General features: G+C 36.7%; 6 protein-coding genes across 9 annotated transcripts; 2 read left to right on the top strand and 4 right to left on the bottom strand.

The window, feature by feature from the left end:
- Positions 1–241: 241 nt before the first annotated feature.
- On the bottom strand, positions 242–1,327 carry LOC107268049 (endocuticle structural glycoprotein SgAbd-2). Of its 3 annotated transcripts, XM_025085341.1 has the most exons (3): positions 1,135–1,327; positions 952–1,066; positions 242–873 (listed from the first exon to the last, which is right to left on the bottom strand). In XM_025085341.1, the coding sequence occupies exons 2-3, from the start codon at positions 958–960 to the stop codon at positions 484–486; spliced, it is 399 nt and encodes a 132-aa protein (XP_024941109.1). In that variant the 5' UTR covers positions 961–1,066; positions 1,135–1,327; the 3' UTR covers positions 242–483. The 3 variants fall into 3 exon arrangements, with proteins under 3 accessions (XP_024941109.1, XP_015595894.1, XP_015595895.1); XM_015740408.2 differs by having other exon boundaries at positions 949–1,327; XM_015740409.2 differs by having other exon boundaries at positions 952–1,327.
- Positions 1,328–1,468: 141 nt separating this feature from the next.
- Positions 1,469–2,901, bottom strand: LOC107268050 (endocuticle structural glycoprotein ABD-4-like). Its single transcript, XM_015740410.2, has 2 exons — positions 2,759–2,901; positions 1,469–2,194 (listed from the first exon to the last, which is right to left on the bottom strand). The coding sequence occupies exons 1-2, from the start codon at positions 2,771–2,773 to the stop codon at positions 1,814–1,816; spliced, it is 396 nt and encodes a 131-aa protein (XP_015595896.1). The 5' UTR covers positions 2,774–2,901; the 3' UTR covers positions 1,469–1,813.
- A 1,976-nt stretch (positions 2,902–4,877) lies between these two features.
- LOC107267927 (larval cuticle protein LCP-17) lies at positions 4,878–6,030 on the bottom strand. 2 transcript variants are annotated; one of them, XM_025085217.1, is made up of 3 exons: positions 6,013–6,030; positions 5,529–5,865; positions 4,878–5,450 (listed from the first exon to the last, which is right to left on the bottom strand). In XM_025085217.1, exons 2-3 carry the CDS (start codon positions 5,538–5,540, stop codon positions 5,052–5,054), a joined length of 411 nt encoding a protein of 136 aa, XP_024940985.1. In that variant the 5' UTR covers positions 5,541–5,865; positions 6,013–6,030; the 3' UTR covers positions 4,878–5,051. The 2 variants fall into 2 exon arrangements, with proteins under 2 accessions (XP_024940985.1, XP_015595623.1); XM_015740137.2 differs by having other exon boundaries at positions 5,529–5,630; positions 6,013–6,027.
- A 2,120-nt stretch (positions 6,031–8,150) lies between these two features.
- On the top strand, positions 8,151–9,253 carry LOC107267928 (larval cuticle protein LCP-17). Its single transcript, XM_015740138.2, has 2 exons — positions 8,151–8,651; positions 8,814–9,253. The coding sequence occupies exons 1-2, from the start codon at positions 8,640–8,642 to the stop codon at positions 9,150–9,152; spliced, it is 351 nt and encodes a 116-aa protein (XP_015595624.1). The 5' UTR covers positions 8,151–8,639; the 3' UTR covers positions 9,153–9,253.
- Positions 9,254–10,143: 890 nt separating this feature from the next.
- On the bottom strand, positions 10,144–11,822 carry LOC107268046 (endocuticle structural glycoprotein SgAbd-1). The gene is made up of 2 exons (XM_015740402.2): positions 11,667–11,822; positions 10,144–10,820 (listed from the first exon to the last, which is right to left on the bottom strand). The coding sequence occupies exons 1-2, from the start codon at positions 11,676–11,678 to the stop codon at positions 10,425–10,427; spliced, it is 408 nt and encodes a 135-aa protein (XP_015595888.1). The 5' UTR covers positions 11,679–11,822; the 3' UTR covers positions 10,144–10,424.
- A 7,030-nt stretch (positions 11,823–18,852) lies between these two features.
- LOC107268045 (endocuticle structural glycoprotein SgAbd-8) lies at positions 18,853–21,128 on the top strand. Its single transcript, XM_015740400.2, has 2 exons — positions 18,853–19,006; positions 20,310–21,128. Exons 1-2 carry the CDS (start codon positions 18,995–18,997, stop codon positions 20,703–20,705), a joined length of 408 nt encoding a protein of 135 aa, XP_015595886.1. The 5' UTR covers positions 18,853–18,994; the 3' UTR covers positions 20,706–21,128.
- The last annotated feature ends 998 nt before the right edge of the window (positions 21,129–22,126 follow it).

The following is a 22,126-nucleotide window of genomic DNA, read 5'->3' as shown; positions in this document are numbered from 1 at the left end:
TACGTAATATCTGGTAATAGACAATAACGAATAGTAATTGTTGCTAATTCTCTTTGACTGTACCTATAATTCATAATTGGCGAAAAGGAAAGTGGCAAATTCTTGTCAAAGCGCAGACCGGTATGTGCTAACATCTGAAGTAAATATGCAAAACTTTCTTGCTGTTACCAGGGAGATACATTTTAAAATTTCAAAAATGATGGGTTGTTACTTTCGAGTAAAAATTATTGTAAAATTCATATTTCTTATCAAAACGTATTTTATTTTATAGCAAACATTATCTGTGCATATCGATTCTATTCAAAAGCAAGATATTTACAGAATTGAACTAAAAAATAACTCTCTCTGAGAAAACTCTGTGTTCTTGCCCACTTGCAATCTCAGGAATCTCACTGCACGCCTAGCATCAATAGCCATTAACGATTGAAACAAAATCCGATTCTCTGTCACAAGCTGGTCACTTCCGGTTGTATATCAGTTAGTTTAGTAGGTCTTCTTAAGTTCAGCTTCTTCGTTGTACGGATGAGCAGCAGCCCATTCGAGTGCCCTCTGGATGTAAGCTGGAATTTCCTGTGGCGGTGGTGGAGTTGGTACGTGGGATCCTTGGATGTTGGCACCATTTTCATCAGCAGACCAGGAGATCTGAACAGGAGTACCATCTGGAGCAGTCCAGCTGGCTCCACCCTGGATAACCTGAGCCTCATCCTTTTGTCCAACATTCTTCAGGGTACCTTGTTCCTGGACGGCGATGCCATTTCCGGTCCAGCTTTGCTTGAAGTTGCCCTCGAGACCTACTTCGTTGACCTGACTCTCGATTGGTGCAGTCTTGTCATCAGCAGCCATGGCGGCTCCGATCAGAAGGGTGACGAAAATCTATAATTACATTTAATTATATAATTATTACGTAAACATTAAATGTATGACGGGCTACTTTATATCTTTACTTACTACAGTTTTCATGACGGTGGTTTAGTTCTGAGTATCCTCTGCTGAAGCAAAGACTGATATTTTGGGAAGCTGCGACGTCCTTTTTATACTCCCAACTCGATTCGATCTTGAAGTTTAGCTGAAGGGGCGTTCAAATGTCAATTCAGCAGCCAGTTACATAATACTGTCGTTACAAAGAATACTAGCCTAGCCGTCTTGTGTGATCCTCTCGAAATGTCAACGGCGTGGCCGATTGATGATGAAAAAAAAGTCCACAGATAGTAATCGTAGCCGATCAAAAATTGGAAGGTAATTTTCACTTAGCTCGGTTCAAGTACCTGTTACACGGTACTTGAATTAATAGTCATTGGAACTTACGACACAAAAGAGTGTCGAGTGCTTAAAAAGCGGACGAGATGTTTTGCAAATAAATACTCGAACAAAATTATACACACACATAGGTGAGTGTTCTTAAAAATGTCAAATTTTTCGGACGAAAATTTGGGACGGTGGTCTGAAAAATATTTCGAAAAAAATCTTATTTCTTGGAATGCAACATTTATTCATCCACAGGACGGCTGCTTTGTGAATTTTTAATAATCCAAAATCCACGGCACACCCATATTGGTAAATAATGTATAATAGTAGTAAATAAAATAATAAATATGTACAACGCACAGTAGCGAATCGAAATGCTCGAAGAAGAGTTTTCGGGGCGCGGCGGATCAACGAGTCGAGTCGAGGGTCGTGCAGAAGAGTAAAGACCAAGAGTCAGTTAAAAAAATATGTTAAAAAAAAAGGAATAGAAAAACACACTGGTGTCTGGTTCAATTATGGGTCGGCATATTCGGCACTGGCTTTGAGATCAAATCGTATCCTGGTGAAATTACACATTGTTGGCATCTTCCTTGGAGGGATGCGCGGCGATCCAATCTAGGGCCTTTTGGATGAGCTCAGGAATTGGCGGAGCTGTTGGCAAATGGGCCCCTCGGGGTTGGAAACCGTTTTCGTTGGCTTCGTAGGTCAACTCTATTGTCTCGCCCTCGCTGCCAGTATAGCTGTAGCCACCCTTCACAGAATTGGCTTCGTTTTCTGATCCGGGATTTGTTAACTGTCCTTCCTCTTGGGCCTTGATTCCGTTTCCTGCCTCATAAGCCCATTTGTACGAGCCATCTGGATTGGGTCCTTCTTGTGTTTGACTGACTATGGGAACTGGCTCGTCCACTGGTGCCGCCACAGCACAGCTTCCTAGGACCACCAGGGTTATCTGAGGAAAATTTATTTATTTATTATACATATACTCAAGATTCTTACTTGACTTGTGTACTATGAAAGTTGATTGAGAATTCTTAATATACTTATACGATCATTAATAACTATTACACTATTTAGATTGTAGAAAAACAGCCTTATCCCTCATGGTCATCAGAATTACGTGATTCCTTAACGGGTAAAAGATTTATTGATGTTTGATGTTCCAGACAGATGCAAGATTTTAATCAAACGCTTATATCAAAGATGGCGTAATTTATATGGCGTTTATAAATAATTATTTATAATGATTATATTATTTATGGAATAGATAGAAAATAAAATATTTAAATTTTCACAAGATATAGTACTGCGCATGCACTATTGTAAACAAGGACACATGTTTTACTTAAAAAAAATGCATTTGATGAATCCGTGATAAAAACTACCCTCGCGTTAAGAATCCTTTCTTTGGGGTAAATTTCGAGTGGTAAATTTGGAATTTTCAAGAATACAGGGATTATACGGAAAAACTAGAAAATGTGAAAAACTCCTATATGACCAATATGGCGTTACTTACCAATATGGCGTACATGCTGCAGCAGTAATTGTTGACGGGCAAGTGTTTATCAGAGCCTCCAGCAGCAGTCGTTTATATATCCCGGAGGCGTCACTAATACCATCATCCTTTGTACGTTCCTGACGGCCACCATCTTCAACGATCTTCGACGTGGGGTACGTCGAGTATCTGCAGTAATGCACCCGGTGCATGCGTGGTGGAAAGGAATGATGCACGTATGGGAAGAACACACTGTTCATCACCGGCTACCTTCCCGGGGATCACCATGTCACACACTGGCTAAATGTCATCAGGTCCCCGATTGAAGATGCTTCTTACTCAATTGTCATAAATACCTTACCTTAGAACAATTTTTTTTTCCAACGCCAACCCCAGTCACGGTCTAGGTCCTGATCCTGATAAAGGATTCGACAAAAACGCCACCTTGTTCGCTGGATTTTTATTTTCCAAGTAATCTAGGGCTGGTTTCACCAAAGTTAACAGAGGTTCAACTGTCGAGATTATCTAATAAGATCCAGGAATACAGACATCTCACCGGTTAAACTTCGGTTAACATTGGTGAAACTGGTCCCCTAGGGGTTGAGCATAAGATGGTTTCCTTCATAATTAGATAAATTTCTATTGAACGCATAGCAATTACACTTGTTATTACTTTGAGGGTCGAGGCCCCCGGAAAGTATTTCTTGAGGTCATCCAAGAAGACGACGGTCTACCACGAGACCATTTTGCACAGCATCAGAAGCACCCTTCACTAGAGGAATTACTCTTAGGTCAAACTGCAGTATACGACTCCTTCTTAAAGTTAGCTGCAAATTGTTCAGTTTTTTCTTTACACGGAGCTCTTCAAGAAGGATTATCATTATCCATATGGTAAAACGTCGAACAGAGTATAGTGATTCACCAATAAGTATTTAACGATTTCTCGAAGATTACATCAATAATCACGCACAGCACGACCATAACTGCCATTGCAAATCCCCATAGATTTAACCTCACAATGGTATCCGTGCCTACTTTATTCACTTCTATGGCGGCAAGACGAACTTTACAATATACACGTACGGCAGGGACTTATGGCTACCGATTATTTCTAGTAAAATATTTGCACTATGAAATTCAAATGGGCAATTCCTATAGAGGCGAAACATCCCTAAAGGTAATTTATGACTCATAACCTCCAGCGTATGGTCAAAGATCACCGAGAAACCTCCAAACAATTGCAATTGGCATTCCATAGTGAAATGCAACCTCGCAATTGCAGTTGCTAATAAATGCGTTTAGTTGCAAGGATGAGAGTTATTTGCGTGTCAAAGGGGAAGTGTAGTTTTTACATAATTCAGAATCTCTGTCATCGATATCTTTGAAGAATCTCGTTACTCTTGAATTCAACATAACCTCTTTCCGTACAAAGCAAACTTATTAGGAACCGTTTATAGGATTCGATAGTTAATCAAAGTGCATTCTTTTAAGTGACATCGTATAATAATGTAACAGGAAGAATATATAAATAAACAGAAGGTCAATTCACCTATCAAATCACTTTTTATTACAATGTCATTATAATCAATGATTTCTATTAATAGTGTATGACGTATTGAATTTCTCCAATAGTTCCTATTTACACACGGGTAATTATGGTTATATAAATAGTCGCGTCTTAGCTAACTTCTTCAGTCGCGAATCATTCATTGTTCTTTATGACAAAGACACAACGATAGGAAACAATGGTAAAATAGAGAAATTAATATAATATATATTACGCCAGTTCCAACTGTTTACACGTTGGAGCATCAAGCACATACTCAATGAGCGTTAATAGCCTCTAAGAAAATTATATAATGGAAAATGTTTTTTTTTTTCTAAATAGAAGTATCATTTTAACGGCTTGGACTTTCTTATTATTCTTCTTACTTTCTACTGTCCACGTTCCTCTTGCTTCTTATTGATCATTACCGTCTTTAGCCGTTTCTGTAATTATTCACAACTGCATACTCAGCCATACGGAATACACGGGATTGTCATATAACAGCCAGTTGCAATACCATGCAAAATTTAATAATTATAATTAATTGGTATAAAGAATAAATTTGTTGGATTTAGTAATAATTAACAATACAGATGCATGCAAAATATCCTTTGTTAGATGAAATTTATTACATTAAATTTATACATATATAACAGTTGAGAGTTTTCTAACTGAACGTAAGACGTTGTCAGAACCAGTTGCTAGGGCAGTTGATTAGCGCTATGAAATTTTGAAAAAGCGCAAGAGATCCATTTTTTGGTAAACAGTTTAATATTTTTTCTTGAGAATTGCTTCTTCGTCGTATGGATGTGCAGCTGACCATTCGATTGCCTTGGAAATATATTCCGGAATTGCCTGAGGAGGTGGAGGAGTTGGCAAATGAGAACCAGTGAGAACAGCACCAGCTTCATCGGCAGTCCACTTTAGTTCGATGGCAAGGCCATCTGGAGCGGTCCAACTGGCTGAACCTTGGATGACCTGAGCCAACTCCTTATCAGTTTTCTTTCCGGTTCCATGTTCCTTTATCAATATCCCATTGCCGGACCATTCATTCGTGAATTCTCCTTCCAGACCAACTTCCAATTTTTGATTCTCGATTGGCGCGTCTTTATCACTTCCAGCTGCTGCCACGGCGGCGCTAGTTGTCGCTAGGATACCGGCCAGTAGCTGTGAGAAAATAACGGCGATATGAAATAGCAATTATTTCCTTCTTAACCTATTTCTCCGTTGACTCTTATAACTTACTACGAATTTCATGTTGATAACGGTAATGTTTGCTGTGTTCTACGAACTGCTGTTCACTGGTGGACATTTATAGGCACCCATCAGATGTAGTCGTAGATGCAACTAGGTGGGGCCAAATGTCAGAAGATGAAAATACTCGAACATACAGGTTACTTCGGATAAATAACTTGCTATTGATAATCTTCATGTGTGCGAATATGCAAGTGGACATAAGTGTAAACCAGGCACTCGTTCAGCAGAGTTTGTTGACGGCAATCGTATTTTTTTATATTGGAAATATTACAACAGGATCGTCTTGCAGCGACCATTCGAAGAACTTTTATATCTCCCCTAAGTACTTCTCATTAGGTAAGACACAAATGATATTCAAAAATATTACAAAATTACAGAATCTGCGTGATCAACGTAATATATGCTTATACGTGTGCATATAGTTCATGTATGTACATAGAGCATGACTATAGGATGCACTTTAGATACTTACGAATCCGCTTTCACTAGCCAGAGAAGTTACTTTTATCATTTTTTCTTCACTTCACAATTATCACATACTTTATCGCCATTACGTCTACCTAAAAGCACGGGTGAGTATTGCTGTTCATATTTTATGTGCATCTGCAATATATGCATAAATCTGAAAAATATATGTTTTTTTGCTGTTATTTCCATAAAGCTTTAATATGCAACCTTGAAATTATTGTTATTAAAAAATATAGTATAATCAACTGAGGAAGGCTCTGGTCATTATGTACAATCAGGTATATCTGTGTATATGAATGAGTGCCAAGTGATTCGAGCGATAAAATCAAGCCGTTAGCTGGGATGAAAGTAAAATTGAATTCGGCATGAATTGCATCCAGTCGCCATGGACCGAGTACGCAGGCAGTCACTCTTAAGATGTTATATGTCAAGGTCGTTCTGGGACGCATCTTCTTGCTAGTCTTACACAAGACGATCGCGAACTCGCCTGAACACGATTCTCGTCGCCTCGTGCAAACGCGACTTAACGCGTTGGATTTGCTGATTAGCGATTACCGGCAACTGGACCCACTTGACATTTACTTCGCAGCATTGCTTCGTGGCGTCGTGGCCATTATTCGCAAAAATGAACACGGTTAACTATAAAATTTATATGGGAAAAATGTTTATTTTCTTGAAAATTTATTGGAAAAATTATACTTCATAAAAATTATATCTGTTTGTATGTCTTATGTTAAATCTGGACAGCTAACAAATTTGTATGGCTAAATGCATAATAAAAAGGATTTTTTTTAATCATTATTTTATACCTTTTCTTTGTTGCTGTACAATAAAATTTACATATTGATACCGATTGCATATGTTCAAATATGTCATTTGTATTCCATATAAGAATTTGCATATCAAAGTCAGTCTGTGCATATTTTATTATTAATAATTGCTCCTACCGGTTGGCAACCGTGAATGATTCGATGATGAAAAATTCACTAGGTTCAGGAGTTATCTAGTTTTATAATCATTGATATTTATTATTTTGATCGCATTGCATCATGTATTGAACATAATCAATCAATACTTAGAATTATTCAGTTGATAAATGACTGGCAAAATGACCATTCAGAAACGTAAGCAAATTCGAAGAACTGAAAATAAAGAATTGGAACGCTTAACGAATACAATCACGACACGTCTCATACGTTTTGATAGATTAGGCATTAAATTCGCCATAAGTTTCTTCAGATAGAAATTTTTGATTTCAATTACAATTTTGTCTTCTACGAATTAAACACGCAATAGTCGATTCGGGGTTCATTAACTGACGTATTCTTCGATCGAGCAAGGAATCAATATTGAGAAATATGAAAGATCGTTAAATCTAATAATAGTACCATCAGCTGTGATTACACAATAATCATTATTTACCAAGACTCTATTAGGACATGAAAGTGCAAACACATTGTCACCTCAAAATATAAATTGAAATTCATTACGTGAAAAAATAACAGTCTCAAAATATTTGCACATTTCCAAAATCCAATTATAACTACAGTGAAACTTCGATAACTCGAATCTCGCGGGAAACGAAATATACTTCGGGTTACCGTAGTTTCAGTCTATCGGGGTTTTTAACCTATAGAAGTGAAGGATTAGAAAATTCGAAGATTGTTAGTCTTATGATGGTTTTTGAGTTATAGAAGTTCGAGCTATTGAAGTACCACTGTACCAAAATGGCATGATCATCATATGTCGAAATTAATATAAAAATTTCAAAACAGAAAGTTTATCTGTCACACGTTGCTTAGTGATAGATTATATTTTTATTACGTAATAGATTAAAAATATTAATACAAATAAAAACACAAGTCAGTAACAGAAGATTAAAAAAAAAGTTTCCCTTATGAATAATAACGGTTGATTTAAATCTCTAATGTACAAATAAAAGGTGTACAACGCCATACATCCAGTTCACGATAACTTGCTTGTATTTCGAAATCCAAAAGTTTGTCGACCGCAAATGTTACGCAGTCCATCCGAGGAATCCACATAATATGCATATACAGCCTCTGTGTAATCTTTTCAGAGCCTGATTAAAATGCAGCTTCACGGCGGAAGTGATAAAGCTGCATTCGTTTATGTCAACGAACTCCAGGTGTTTGGAGAAGCAGTCGATTCCAAAGGAGGACATCTCAAATTTTAATTTAACTGTTAGTTCTCTTTTTTTGTCGTTTTCTACACAGTGCAGTCGCACCTACGTACATATAGATATTTACCTATACACATTTTCAAGGCAGACATCAGTTGTTCTAACCACTATCAATTTTGTGTCTAAGGAACGAAAGTCTCAGCGTCCATTATTTCTATTGTACATTGTATTTAATGCATAGTCAAGTTTTCATTTCTCTTAGATTCAATGCATTCTCAACCTATTTCCTCTCGAATTCATCAACTTCTTTAAACAAGGTCACCTGCTGAAGATCAGGAAACCAGTTTACCCAACAACTGCTATGACATTTAGGATCATTGTACAAGTGACGTGTCGAAAATTTGGTAGAATGGTTGGGGCGACCATTTGCCTCTATATAAACTCGGCTAGGATGATCAAGCCAGATCAGTTCTTTCCTCTTTCACATCATGAAGTCTCTGGTGAGCATAGCCAACCCTCTTACTGTTAATGATCAATGAGTGACTTTTGACAGATTCTTAGACCTCTAAAAAAGAAAAAGAACAATAAAACATGAATTTGTATTCAATTAACATAAAAGACTCATTAACGAATACCAATTAATTATTTTCTTCGACTTCCAGGTACTCGCCATTGTCCTTTGCATCAGTGCCTGCTTGGCTGATGTATCCCACATCGTTGGCAAGCCTGTCGGCATTCTTCAAGATGAAAAGGACTTGCTACCAGATGGTTCATTTAACTTCCAATACGAAACTGAAAATGGAATAAAGGCCAGTGCACAAGGAAATTCAGATGGCACTGTTGTGGGTAGTTTCCAATGGATCGCTCCTGACGGCACTCCTGTACACATGACTTATACTGCTGATCAAAATGGATATAAGGTCCACCCTAATCCGTCATCCAGTTCACATCCAGTTCCTCAACCTATTGTTAGCACTCTGGGAAACACTCATCGTCCTTAAGAAAAGTTCAGAGAATCTGAACAATTCTAAACGATCATTGGCTGATACAATATAGTGACTTAATTAGATTATTCATAATAAAAATACTATTTATAGTAAAAGTCGCTGGATATATTTTTACACACACCCGGCGTAACCTTTAACAATTTATTACCTTGCATTCGAGTATATTGATAAAAACAAAAATTGTGCAACTGGCTGGATATAATGGGCGTCAGGAATTCCAAGATGAATCGTGACAAGGAAGAGTTCAGGAGTTTAAGATCGAACTAGGAAGATGAACTTTCTCCTTTGTATAAAGTAACTGGGATATAAGATAGCCAGCTATTGGCAAATGATAATTAGATCTTCTGGTCCAGATCATCTTAGATACCGTAATTCGCATCCCTATGACCTGGCTGGCCTTTACCGTACCAAATTCACTTTCTTTGCTGTGCAATAATTTATGTACTCTATATCCTATAATAGGGTATAAACTGATTACAATGATCACCCAACTAACTGTAGCATGTCTGGATCGAGCCAGGGATGAGTGAATCTTGTAACAAGCTATGGATAATTCAAGATGATTAAATATGACATTCGTGGAAAAGTTAACGGACCATCATGGGCAGCACTCGGTGATATTCTCGTTGATCGTCCGAGAACCTGCTAAAATCTCAGGCAGACTCATTGAGTATGGATGATAAAATATCCTATGGTGAGAATAAGATGAATGATGCTGTTGGCCATTGAAAGTAAGAGTTACGTGTATTTTTAAAATATTTTTTGCCAGCCTCTTACGTTACTCAAAAGTCGTTTTACGAAATGGTAAACAGTAACCTCGACTTGCTTAGAAATAATCTCATAAGCATGCGAGACGCTTTAAGAATAAATTATTACTTTTCTCAAGGACTGTTTATCCGCTATTCGATTATCCCCTAATCCTAAAATTCATTGATTGGTATTGGCTCGATATCGATGAATGAATACTGGAATACAAAAAGATATGTAAATTCAAAACAGGCCGTTTAATATAAACGTTTTTTATCGTGATATTACAGTTTTATATGCATATTTACAAGATCGACTTTAAAATGACTGTAAAATCGTCAGCCATTTTCGAGCCGATCAATCTTATTAATCAATATCGATTAGAACTGATCCAATAGAATAATACAACGCTCGAGGAATCTTATAAATTAATATTAAGCATCCAAACAAAATTCCTAGTTGAATTCAAGATTGGCCCATAACCAGAACGTAATCGATCACAGATAATCCATCAGCCAATCACTTTCTCAAGTTGTCTTCCTCAGGATGAGCGGCGATCCACTCCAGGGCGCGAAGTATTGCCGGGGGAATTTCTGGTGCTACCGGGAGATGATCGCCACGAGGTTGGAAGCCATTTTCATCTGCGGTGTAACTCAGGGAAATCGGTGTACCGTCTTCAGATTTGTAACTGAAGCTGCCCTGGACCGCGAGACTTGAATCTTCAGCATTGTCAACCTTCTTAGGCTGACCCTGTTCCTCGGCCTTTATTCCATTGGCTGTTTCGAAGCTCCAGGCATAGGAACCATCCGGATTTGGACCGTCTTCGCTGCGACTCAAAATTGAAATCGGCGTCTCACTGTCAACGGGCGCCGCGACGGCAGCTGCTGCCAGAAGAGCTAAGAGAATTGATGATTTCTGAAATAATAGATGACAATTTTAAGAATTATTAAACTCCCGACATTACATGTAAATTGCACTATTTTGCTGTATCTTTTTTTAGTCAGAATCGATGCGACTACCGCGTGACTCAATAGTAAATTTGTAGAATGGTTGTCAGGTTCGTTATTAACGAGACTAGACAAACAATTGCTCTTCCGCTATGCGCGGCTGTGTATTTAAGAGAGAGTCAAGCAAGTTTCCATCAGATCTCAAAGAATTAACAAAATGTCAAAATACATATTTTCAGCCAATTCCACCGTTTACACGAAAATACTCGAGTAACAATGAGCCCACGACACTTACATGAAATTTCCGATAGGTTATGAAAATCAGAAGAAGAAAAAATGCTCAATCACATTTTCACTTATTACACTAAATTGCTAGAAAAATTTTTCACCGTAAAATCATTGATAAGACAAGTTCGCCGAACTCGTGAAAAAAAAAAAGATTTGTATGTGAAAAAAGCCTAATGCGACGTTCCCGTGTCATTGAGGTGTCAATGAACGATTATGTAACAAGCATATAACTATGGTGTAATATCTTTTCACTTTTTCTTTTACTCTCCAACATCGACTCATTACATACGATAATTTTCAAAAAAAAAGATTACTCATGCATATCCATTACGCAATAATAAATTGTAAAGTCAATTTCAAAACTCCTATCGGTCATCCGTTGCCAAGGCGACACTGGTAACAAAAGGCAACACTTAACACGAACTAATGCCGTATAGATACTGATTTTTCTTTAAAGACAAAATATCGAAAATACTTGACACACCGCTCGAAATGTACTGACATATCTGACACATGTCCGACTCACCAAGGCGTCCATGTCTGATGTCTTCGGTGCTGATTTGTCGTATCTTAGGAAGGACTGGACGAAGACTCGCTTTTATACGAAAGCCGAAACCTTGCGACGTGCTAGATGTGACATACTGAAGACGCTGGTGTCTCCCCCATAGACGACGACGATGACGACGAAAACGTCGAGTCCCGTCGAAGCTTCACTCGATTCTAACAGGTCAATATGACGGGGACATGCATTGCGACATGTAACTACACCTACGGCAATGCTTGTCATCGGCACATATTCAAATCTGTTGACTGTTAAATATATATATATAATTTATCATAAAATTATAAAAAGTACGCAGAATCCGTCAGGACCCAAAAGGTCAAACTGTCATTAAATATTTTATCGAATAAATTTACAGGAAAATGTACTCTGGTTGTCGTGGCGAGACTTACTTTTTTTTTTATTAAATGAATTTTTCAGCATTTTATTAAATATTCATGGCTTTCCAAATATGGTCAAAAAATGTACGTGTGGGTGTTACAGGATATGGGAAACTTTGCGAACTCGATTCACGTATTTGATACTTTCATTGACCCGTCTTTTGGTTATTTCTTCTTTTTTTTTCGCTCTCTTTCTCTCTCTCTCTCTCTCTCTCTCTCTCTCTCTCTCTCTCTCTCTCTCTTCGATTCTCTCCTTATCCGACGTTACTTATAGAAATTCTTAGGTACCGAAATGCACGTTATAAATTCAGCCGTGTACCAAATTTCTGGAACCTTGAACGCAGTCCGAATACATAAACAATTATTTATCTCGATCGCGAAAACCGAATTTATGAGAATCGTGATGTACTTGAATCTGCATTCGATCTAACGTATGGCTGTCGCTTGAGCGAGGGTTCTTATAATTACAGTAATTACTCAAGGCTTAATTGATGCTGTTAGCCGATTAAAATATAGCCAATTAGTACCCGCTTGTCCGATACAGTTAAGCACTCAAAACCTGCACTCTTGAATACTCGATAATATATGATTTGAGGAAGAATAAAAAAAATATAATTTTTTTCCCTCCAAAATCATGAAAATTAATGAGCTATTTTTTTTCTAAATTCACACCCACGGTTAACCAGCAATCTTCGCGAATCTCATGCTCTCGATTCAATACCCATAATACGCAAAAGAGTGCTAGGCCATAAATGATCATTTAGACGACGGCACGTCGTATAAATCAGCGAAAAGCCCGTCTTGAAGGAAGAAACCAATAAGGATGATCCAGCAGACGACAATAGCCGAACTTAATCATTTGGTCATTTCAACTGTTCTGACATCAGTTTGCAGCCACCTGTGACATCCTCACTATCTTTAGCGTACCACAGTCAGTATCGTACCATCATTATTTGAACTTCATACAAATAATATGAACTGCCATAAAGTCAAGTTTGACTTTTTGATGACGATGATGAAAAAAAAAACTTTATGTACTCATCCTTACGCATAGGTAAAATTACGTAAATTTTGGCAACAAAAATTTCATACGGTAATGGAGATGCAGATTTAATGATGAGAGGGAAAAAAAATTACTTTAATACATAAAAAATGATAGAGGAAAACAATAAAATAAACCAAGGTAATACGAGCTAATACAATTTCACCCTGAACTCTATTAACTTAAGAATCGTTAATGAAATTATTACACGGCTCTTACGTAAAGCGATAAAGGTCGATTCACACTGCTGCAGGCGAAATACAAGACACTGAAATTCTATATCACGTATAACCTAATCCAGTGACGATTGCAGCTGGAGATTATGAAGTTTTTAATTGTTTATCTCAATTTTGATGGAAAATTTTCCTGCATCCAGAATGTAACATCTGCCGTCCAGAGATGACGTGAAAGTAAAAATATTAAGTTTTAAGAATTTGGGTTACTTGTATGACCTTCGCGTTAAAAAGTTATCGAGTAGTTAACACCGAATGGTTGCAAGCAGTGGATTCTGGAACTTATGGGCCTCGGTCCTCTTTAGGTGTAATTGGCACTGGCAGAGTTTCATAAAAAAAATTATTCCCATCGGGGATTCACCAGGTTGCTCATCATCGTGGGAATTTAAAACATATTGAGTATTCATATCGAATCGAGTGAAATTTCTGATATTCCGCAATTTTATGCAATATTTTTTTCACGTCTCTGCACATTTTTATTTAGCTATCTGGTAAATGCGCATACGAATTTAGATGTTTTTATGTAGAATCGATTCTAATTTATATGATATTTCACATAAGTGAACGCATCTGTCCTTGACCATTTCAAGTTTCCATGGATTCGTACACGTATATATTAATATTTCGCCATTAGAGATATACAGATATTTATTACACAGAAAATTTTCCATAAGGTCCAGACAGTCACCATAAACACCCATAGTATTCTTTGGTGACATTAAATAATCATAATAAACAGATTCCTATGGTTAGCATCCATAGTCCACGATATTGAAGAATTTTCAGTCTAAAAAAAATTGCCATAAGATCCACTTGTACTATCGCTCTACAAAATCTACCAATAGTAACCAATAACGTTAACTGTATCCGCAGCATCCTCCCGTAAAGCCCGAATCGTTTATTTAAGTGATTTCACAAATTATGACAAAATTCCCAAAGAATCTTCTAAGCATGGAAAACAAAATGGCAATTTCAATAAATTCGTAATTTCGAAAATTTTTACCTGATTGGCTAATCAATAATATTAATAAATCAAACATGACCACAGCATCCCGCAGTAAGCTCCCTATTTCCATTATCTCATTGAATTCGCCAACTATGACAAAATCCAGTAAGTATCTTCTCAAGGTGCAAAGTTTCAATTCCACAGATACGAGTGACGTAATGATTCGCAGGTATCTTAGATTAACTTGTGAAACGTACCCATGGATTTTGACATTGAACGAATAACAGAGAAAAGCAAGAGAGACAGATAAAAATGAAGGGAAACCAGAAGAAACGAATCGAGATGTAGTAAAAAAAAAAAGTATTAAACTTCTCAGAGTGACAGCATTCTAATCCACCCACGTTACTCGTCCTTACTCAAGTTACCTGGATTACTAATTCCATCTCTTTACACGTGTGCTGGGTAGAGTGGCTAATTATCTTAAAGTATCTTCGACCCTGGGGAATCTTTCGCTCCAAGCCATATTTATTATACAAGCGTATATAGGTATACTAACAATATAGGTATATGATTCACAGACCCAATGATGATTAAGTAACATCACCTGTATCCAAGTAACAGGTGAGTAGATACTAACTGGTATTGGTCAGACTGGTGACTGTTGTCAGATCGACATGAAAAAAAGCATTAAAAAGATACATATAAACAGGAACAGATAAAAATAAATGACTTTTATCCATGACGACCATGACTGTTTTTTCAATATTGGTTCAACAGAATGGTACATGCTCTTTACGAATTTTAACGTGATATTAATAAAAAAGATTTTTGGAAGTTTCATATCAAAAGACAATAATGTCATTTTGATTTTGTATTCGTCACTGACAATCACTGTACTTTATACGATGATGATTAAACGCTGGGTCTCATTAAAATTTACATATGTGTCTTATCAGGGTCTTGTTTGAATATTAATTTTGAAAAGTACTAATTTCATATGCTGCACAAATAATTACGAGGACCTTTTGTCAGAAAAAAATATTAATACTTTGCAAGCCGTGTGCATATGTGTTAAAGGAGTTATTAATAAATTTATCATTACTTCACTGTCTTTAATGACGTTCTACCAACCTTTCACGTAATTAATGTCTTGACGAGCTCTTGATGACTAAATTTGACGAGTCGAAAATGTAGGCAACATTTTTTTTGATTTCTTTACTTACCGTGTATTTGCGTAGAGGCACGCTGAGATAATACATTGCGCACTTGTTTTTGGTACTTACTGCGAACTTCTTTATGGATTGTTTGTGTAACAAAGTAGTGGACGACATTGTTAGGAATGCTTGACACTTCACATTATAAAGTATGCACTTGACCAACTGGCAAATTAGCCAAGCGCTGTAAGGTATGACGTAGACAGCGTGCAAAAAAGATAGAGAGAAACTGGAAAAGACTTACACGAGTTTGATTAAAACAGTTCGATGTCCCCGAACGCGTCCGGAATCCCAATTGACGGGAATACCAATCGGTTCTTCCTCTTCTCTGGCTTTGTTTTTTTTCTTCTTTTAAAGCAGCTAACTTCTACCGCCGTGCGAAAAGGTCGCCTTGTTCGAGTTGTCATTCCGAGTGAGTAGTTTGTAATAGACTTGGTACACGATGTAGGTACACGAAAAATTTAACAGCAGCCAATGAGTAATTGTCGTCCGTGAGTTTAGACACAGTGGAACGCAGCATGTTGATGGACGAAGGAAAAAAAATACAGCACACGACAGAGGAATGAAGTTGAAATAATTTTACCAGCACTTGGATCTCTAAAGCATAAAGCCAATAAGGAAGAAGAAGAAGAAGAAGAATTAACTTTAAGGTTTGCTCACTCGTTTTAAGGTTAGAAAAGTTCACTGCTCAAGATAGAGAGACCTCAATTTGTCACAGGATGAATACACAATAAGTATCAGGATAATCTAACCTCAATCGTCAAGAGGAAATGTCAAGAATGATACGCAACCTGAAAATCGACACGTCATACTCGAAGTTTGATCGATATATTATCGATATATGTATATAAATCAATATCGAGTTACGACATTGACATAACCACTCTTTTTATTATAATATAACACGAAACCACCCGGTTCAGCAGATATTATATCCATCGGTGTAGAGATCGATCGAAGCTCATCATTCGTGAGGAGCAATTACTAACTGGGAATTTGTTGCCAATGATGCTGCACAACTGGTGTGAATTCTTTACACATTATTTAAACTGTCAACAGTTGGTTACAACCAACTACTTACTATTTACTAACTTGTTAACGGCACAGCCAGTTACTGTCGATTCACTAATTGTTTCTAATTTATCCAAGAAAGAGAAACCAGTTGTCGTTTCACGGAGTCCGTCCGCCATTAAAGCGCGCGATTATTATTAGTCGACATAATGAATTTCTCAGACTCCCAAATATACGTTGCACAGTATCTGACTAATTATAGTATTCATAATGTCTGGGATAATGCATCTGTATTATATTCCATTAAATCTATACGCGGGATCTTATCACACCAATCGCGTAATGATAGTGTTTAACGTATCGGGAGTTCTATTCATTTAGACGAATATGGCCCATGTAATTCAATATAACCTATAATAATGCCATCAAAAAATTTCTTACACCCACGTTACGTTGTAGAATGCATATGCCTAGTATTATACTCGATATAGATATACTACATTCAAGATAATATAGGTATACAAAAGTGCCTTCAGGTCGTAGAATACAGTTCCTAACGTTCACTCATTCATCCATTGTTGATCCAAATGAAATATAATAATCATAAGCATTACATAGCAGTACAGATGGGAATTATTAAAGTGAATCATTGAATGAAGCAGCGTGAAAGGTGAGTTTATCGGTTGTCTCGAGGAATTAGCTTCCGAGGATATTTTAATGAATATTTGCAACTCAATATGTAGAATATATGTATATTATATATTATATATATGTTATCTGAATATCCCAATTGAATTTCATCATGAAAGCATTTCCGTTCACTCACTCATTGGTGCTTGGCTAATCAATATGATGAGGACGACTAAATTTCACTTCGCTAATGACGATCGAGGATGATCATTATTAACCAATAAGAAAAGTGTGTTGATAAAACCTTTAAATACCGATCGTGCTAGAATATAATGTCGTGAGTGATTCTGCTCTGTTGCAAAACACTCGCTTCACGTAGATTCTCTTCTTGGGCTTTGAATTTCAGCCGCGGGCCAAGATGAGGCATATTCTTGTATTCTTACGAAAGCTATTATTTCAACCTTTAATCTTATGAATCTATGTAAATACACGTGTATACTTGGTCCATTGTATATTATACGGTATTGATTGTACATTTGAGGATACAGATATTTTAAGGTTACTTTTTTCTGATTTTGAGATAGATAAGGAATAATGGAAATTGAGATGAGTTTTGATACGAAAGTGTTTCATGATTTGAATCATCGTCATCATTATCGTCACGGTCAACGTGGATGACATAGTGGCAGAAGTTATCGTGATGATCGGCACGATATCCGCGAATAAGAATGATGTAAGCAAAGATGGGCGTCAGCGTTTATTCGTTGTAACGTACAAAAAGATCTAAAGATACAGCAGGATATTCTTTGAACAGCTTTAAAAATTTAAACGGGCATCGCACTTTCCCTGACTCCAAAGCCACTTTCGTTCTTCTCTCTTTTCGAATTGAATTCCCCGGGCATTAAATGTCCAGTCATTTTTTTCACTCTCCATCTCTCACTGCCAATGTCAATTTATCAAACTCTCAAAAATAAAAAATAAAAAATTAATACGTACAGATCAAGCCTAAAAATTAGTCAATGAAACACCCAAATACTTATATACAAAAAATCTCACGTTAGACAATATGAAAATGTTAAAACCATAGAATTCTCAGGACTGTGAGTACGTAACTCATTTCTAGAAAAATCATGTAAAAGAAAATTAATCAATGTCAAGCGAAGCAACCTTTTTAAAAACCGCAAAAACCACAAGCTACTCAGACTGTGGACAGGCATAGCGAAAATTTTAAATGACGGGATTCTGTCGTAAAGATATGTGATGCCATAAGGAGATGATGGAGGAGGATCGGATGAAGAGTAGTAGTATTGGTGGTGGTGATGGTGATGATGATGACGATTCCAGAAGAAGATTCGCGGTTACGATGAATGAGAAGAAGCAGAATAGTAGAAGCAGTAGCGACGCTGATTACTGGTGGTGGTAAACAAAAGTAGAAGCATAGAAAGAAAAATGGAGAGAGAAGAAGTGGATAAGAAATCGGTAGAAGGAGGCGCAAAAGGTGGTGGAGGTATTGGGAGTTCGAAACGACGACCTTTGGCGGAGTAAGCTTGACCTCTGTTTGAGGCCCCCGCTGGTGGTAGGACTGAGAGGTAACATGGGCCACTGGGCACCTCAACGGGATGAAACGGGACGGAACGGAATGGAACGAGATGCTATACGAACTGGAATTAAATGGCTGCCTATCGAAGTGGGGGTTCACGAATATGCCTTTGGCATTACCTTACTGAAGATCCGTGAATCTTGCGGTCAGGATATATAAAGCGGAAGGCTTGCTTGATTCTCAAGTCAGTGCAGTGAGAAGCTCGTACGAGACAATCGCTAGTTATCCAATTCGACATGAACCGTCTGGTAAGTCCAGTGATATGAGAATTCAGAGAAATAAGTGACAGTCAAATTTAATAAACGTGGAAATATTTGTTATTGATTATCTGACCGATTATTGATGTTTTTTATACTACAAAAATATTTTATTGATTTATATATATATATATATATATATATATATATATCGTTTTATTGTTTTTTTTTCAATTTTGAGTTTGATTTGATTTTTTGAAATTTTTTATCAATTGCGGTATTTCTGAATGAATGACTTTACTATGGGTTGTACGAGTGCCAATGCATTTATTCATTAGTTGCAACTTCGAGAAAGGTGTCATTCATGTTCATGCACGTGCATGGCATCGATAGTTAACTTTCGAGATACCCAGCCGATACCATCTGTAAAATCCTGTTGAATGATTATCTTACTTGAATTTACTATTTAAACGAACTCTTAACACCTGAATGAGGAAACGATTCAGGGACAAAATGATATTTAATAAAACATGTATTAGCACGGTATTTGAAAACGTGTATGAAATTTTCAATACTAAAAGTAAGGGTATACAGATATTTTGGGTTCGTTAAGCTCTGGATAAAAATTTGTAAGATCTCTAAAAAGATGCAAAGTTAAAAAATTTAGTAAAACCGAAAGTCTTGTCAGTTATGAAAAATCCAAGTGTTAAATACATCGTGAAAACTATATTCGTGGTAACGAAGGGGAATTATATTTAATAAAAGAAAAATGGGAAAAAAATTAAACATCGCATCCTAAGGAAATAGCACTATGTCGTAAAACCGTATAAATCGAAAGATTCAATTTTCAAAATAGTAATCGCTAATGAAAGACGCACGAGGAATAACAAATTAGTCATGTCGCGACGTTCAATGGCGATACCAGCGAATTTAAGAGACGTAAATCTTAATTTATTACCTTAATCGAAGATTTCGGAAAGTTTTTCAAACCGATCTTGTGGGTCAATGACATCTTCGTCGATTTATTTAAAACATGGAAATAAATACGGTCGTGAAAAACAATACAAAAAAAAGGAGAAAAAGGATGAGTAAGACAGAGACGAAAAACGGATACAAAAATCTACTGTATTAGTATCCAAATGTTAGTCGTTTCGATGTCGAAATCGTGAATGTAAATTCAAGTACGCAGTTGTCTCTTTAACGAGCATCTGAAATCATTGAAAAATTATACAGATAGCCAATACAAATCAATCGATGACATCCTCGGAAATTCCTGATTGAGCAAAAATTACAAAAAACTGTATAAACAATATTTTGAATAATTTAGTAAATTTTTTTTTTCTTATTTACGCAGATTATCGCTTTGTTCGCTTTGGCGACCGTCGCTGTGGCTGCCCCGTTGGATGGAACCACGCCAGTTCCAATTCTACGCCAGAGTATAGATGGTCCCAATCCTGATGGTTCTTATAGCTGGCTCTACGAGACCGGAAATGGCATCCAAGCGCAAGAAGACGGATACCTGAAGAATCCAGGAACTGAAAACGAAGGAATCTCAGCTCAGGGTTCTTACAGCTATACCGATCCCGAAGGAAATCAAATCCAGTTGACTTATATCGCTGACGAAAACGGCTTCCAGCCTCAGGGTGCTCATCTTCCAACTCCCCCTCCAATCCCTGAGGAGATCCTTAAGGCACTGGAGTACATCCGAGCTCATCCCGAAGAAAATGATATTGACGCGCCTAAACAGTAATAATACAATTTGACCGGATTTATCGATAACAATTGATATCCGATACGATAGACTCTAATTTTGGATGCCAAGTGATTTGAAAGAGAAATTTGATAATGAGGGATTTTTTATTTTGATTTTAATATGCAAATTGAACAAAGATTTTTTTATTGACAATATGTATTGAGCGGAGTCTATCGTATCGGTATATTGACGATATTCCGATGACTGGCCAATCGTAACACGTAACCCACGGAAAAGTCACGGCACGAGGAGTACGCACTTCTTCCAAGGTCGAAATATAGGTTTATCTTTTCGACCTTTCGAAGAACTCGATGTCGCCATCAAATATGGCCGTTTTTTCCCGAAACAAAATACTCGTTGTAACTACATGTACTATTTTCTATGCAGAAATATAATGTAAATAAATTATTGTCCACTGTACGCCAATGATTCCTCTATTGAATTGTTAATATAGCTCACTGTTACTTTACAGCCTCCAAAAAAGGCTTTACTAAAAATAAAACTTTCAAGGAGCGTATACAGCCATAAAAATCAAAAATAGAAATACTTGCATCAAACAGCGTATCACTCCATAAAAATCTGTTTAAGGATCTCACCGATCTTAAAATTATGAAATTTCACTAACTCTTGACGACGCTCAATCGGTAAAGTAGAAATTTGTTAAATCGATTTTCGAATCGGCAATACTCGCGAAACTAACACTCGGTATCGTTAGATTTCTCTTAGTCGGTAAAGTATCATGGAATACTTGTCTTTCAAACACTAGTTAGTATTGAAATTGTAACAGCTGAACGATGAACAAACATGAAACCGGTTGACTCGTTCCTGTCGCAATCCACATCAAACGGACTAAAGAAAGATGAAAAAAAAATCGTTACTTACAATTAGTCGATTTAAAATAAATATAGAAATACTAATAGAGTGAAAATCAAAAACTTAAATACAAAAAATTTGAATATTTATAATATTCATAATAAACAAAAAATTATCGCCTCGTGCTACGTGACTTTTTTTTATCCTATAAATTATTGGATTCAGTGGACAAAATTTACCGCTTATCTCCAGTGACCGGCACGTTTCTTTTAATTTCTTTATTTCATTCCGCAATCAGTTCCTGTCGCCATAAATTTTCGACGGGACATTATTGCAGGAGAAACTCGCTATTGTAGTCCACAATTGCATGCAAGTACATACGTAATACATGTACGTATGTTCCTTTTTTTGATCGTCATAAAATGCAATACACAAGGCAGATTTGAAAGACATTTAAATCAGCTAATAATAATATTATCACACATATATAAACTAAATAAATGAACAGGTCCATTTCATTTATTCCACTTTTAATAATTAATAACCATACGCACGCATTTCACTCTTCAAACCATCGAAAAGCCGTTACATAGACCCGAGAAAAC

The sequence above is a fragment of the Cephus cinctus genome, unplaced genomic scaffold, assembly GCF_000341935.2.
Source record: "Cephus cinctus unplaced genomic scaffold, Ccin1 Ccin1_scaffold0462, whole genome shotgun sequence".
Taxonomy (NCBI): domain Eukaryota; kingdom Metazoa; phylum Arthropoda; class Insecta; order Hymenoptera; family Cephidae; genus Cephus; species Cephus cinctus.
This window is presented reverse-complemented; position numbering and strand designations above follow the sequence as displayed.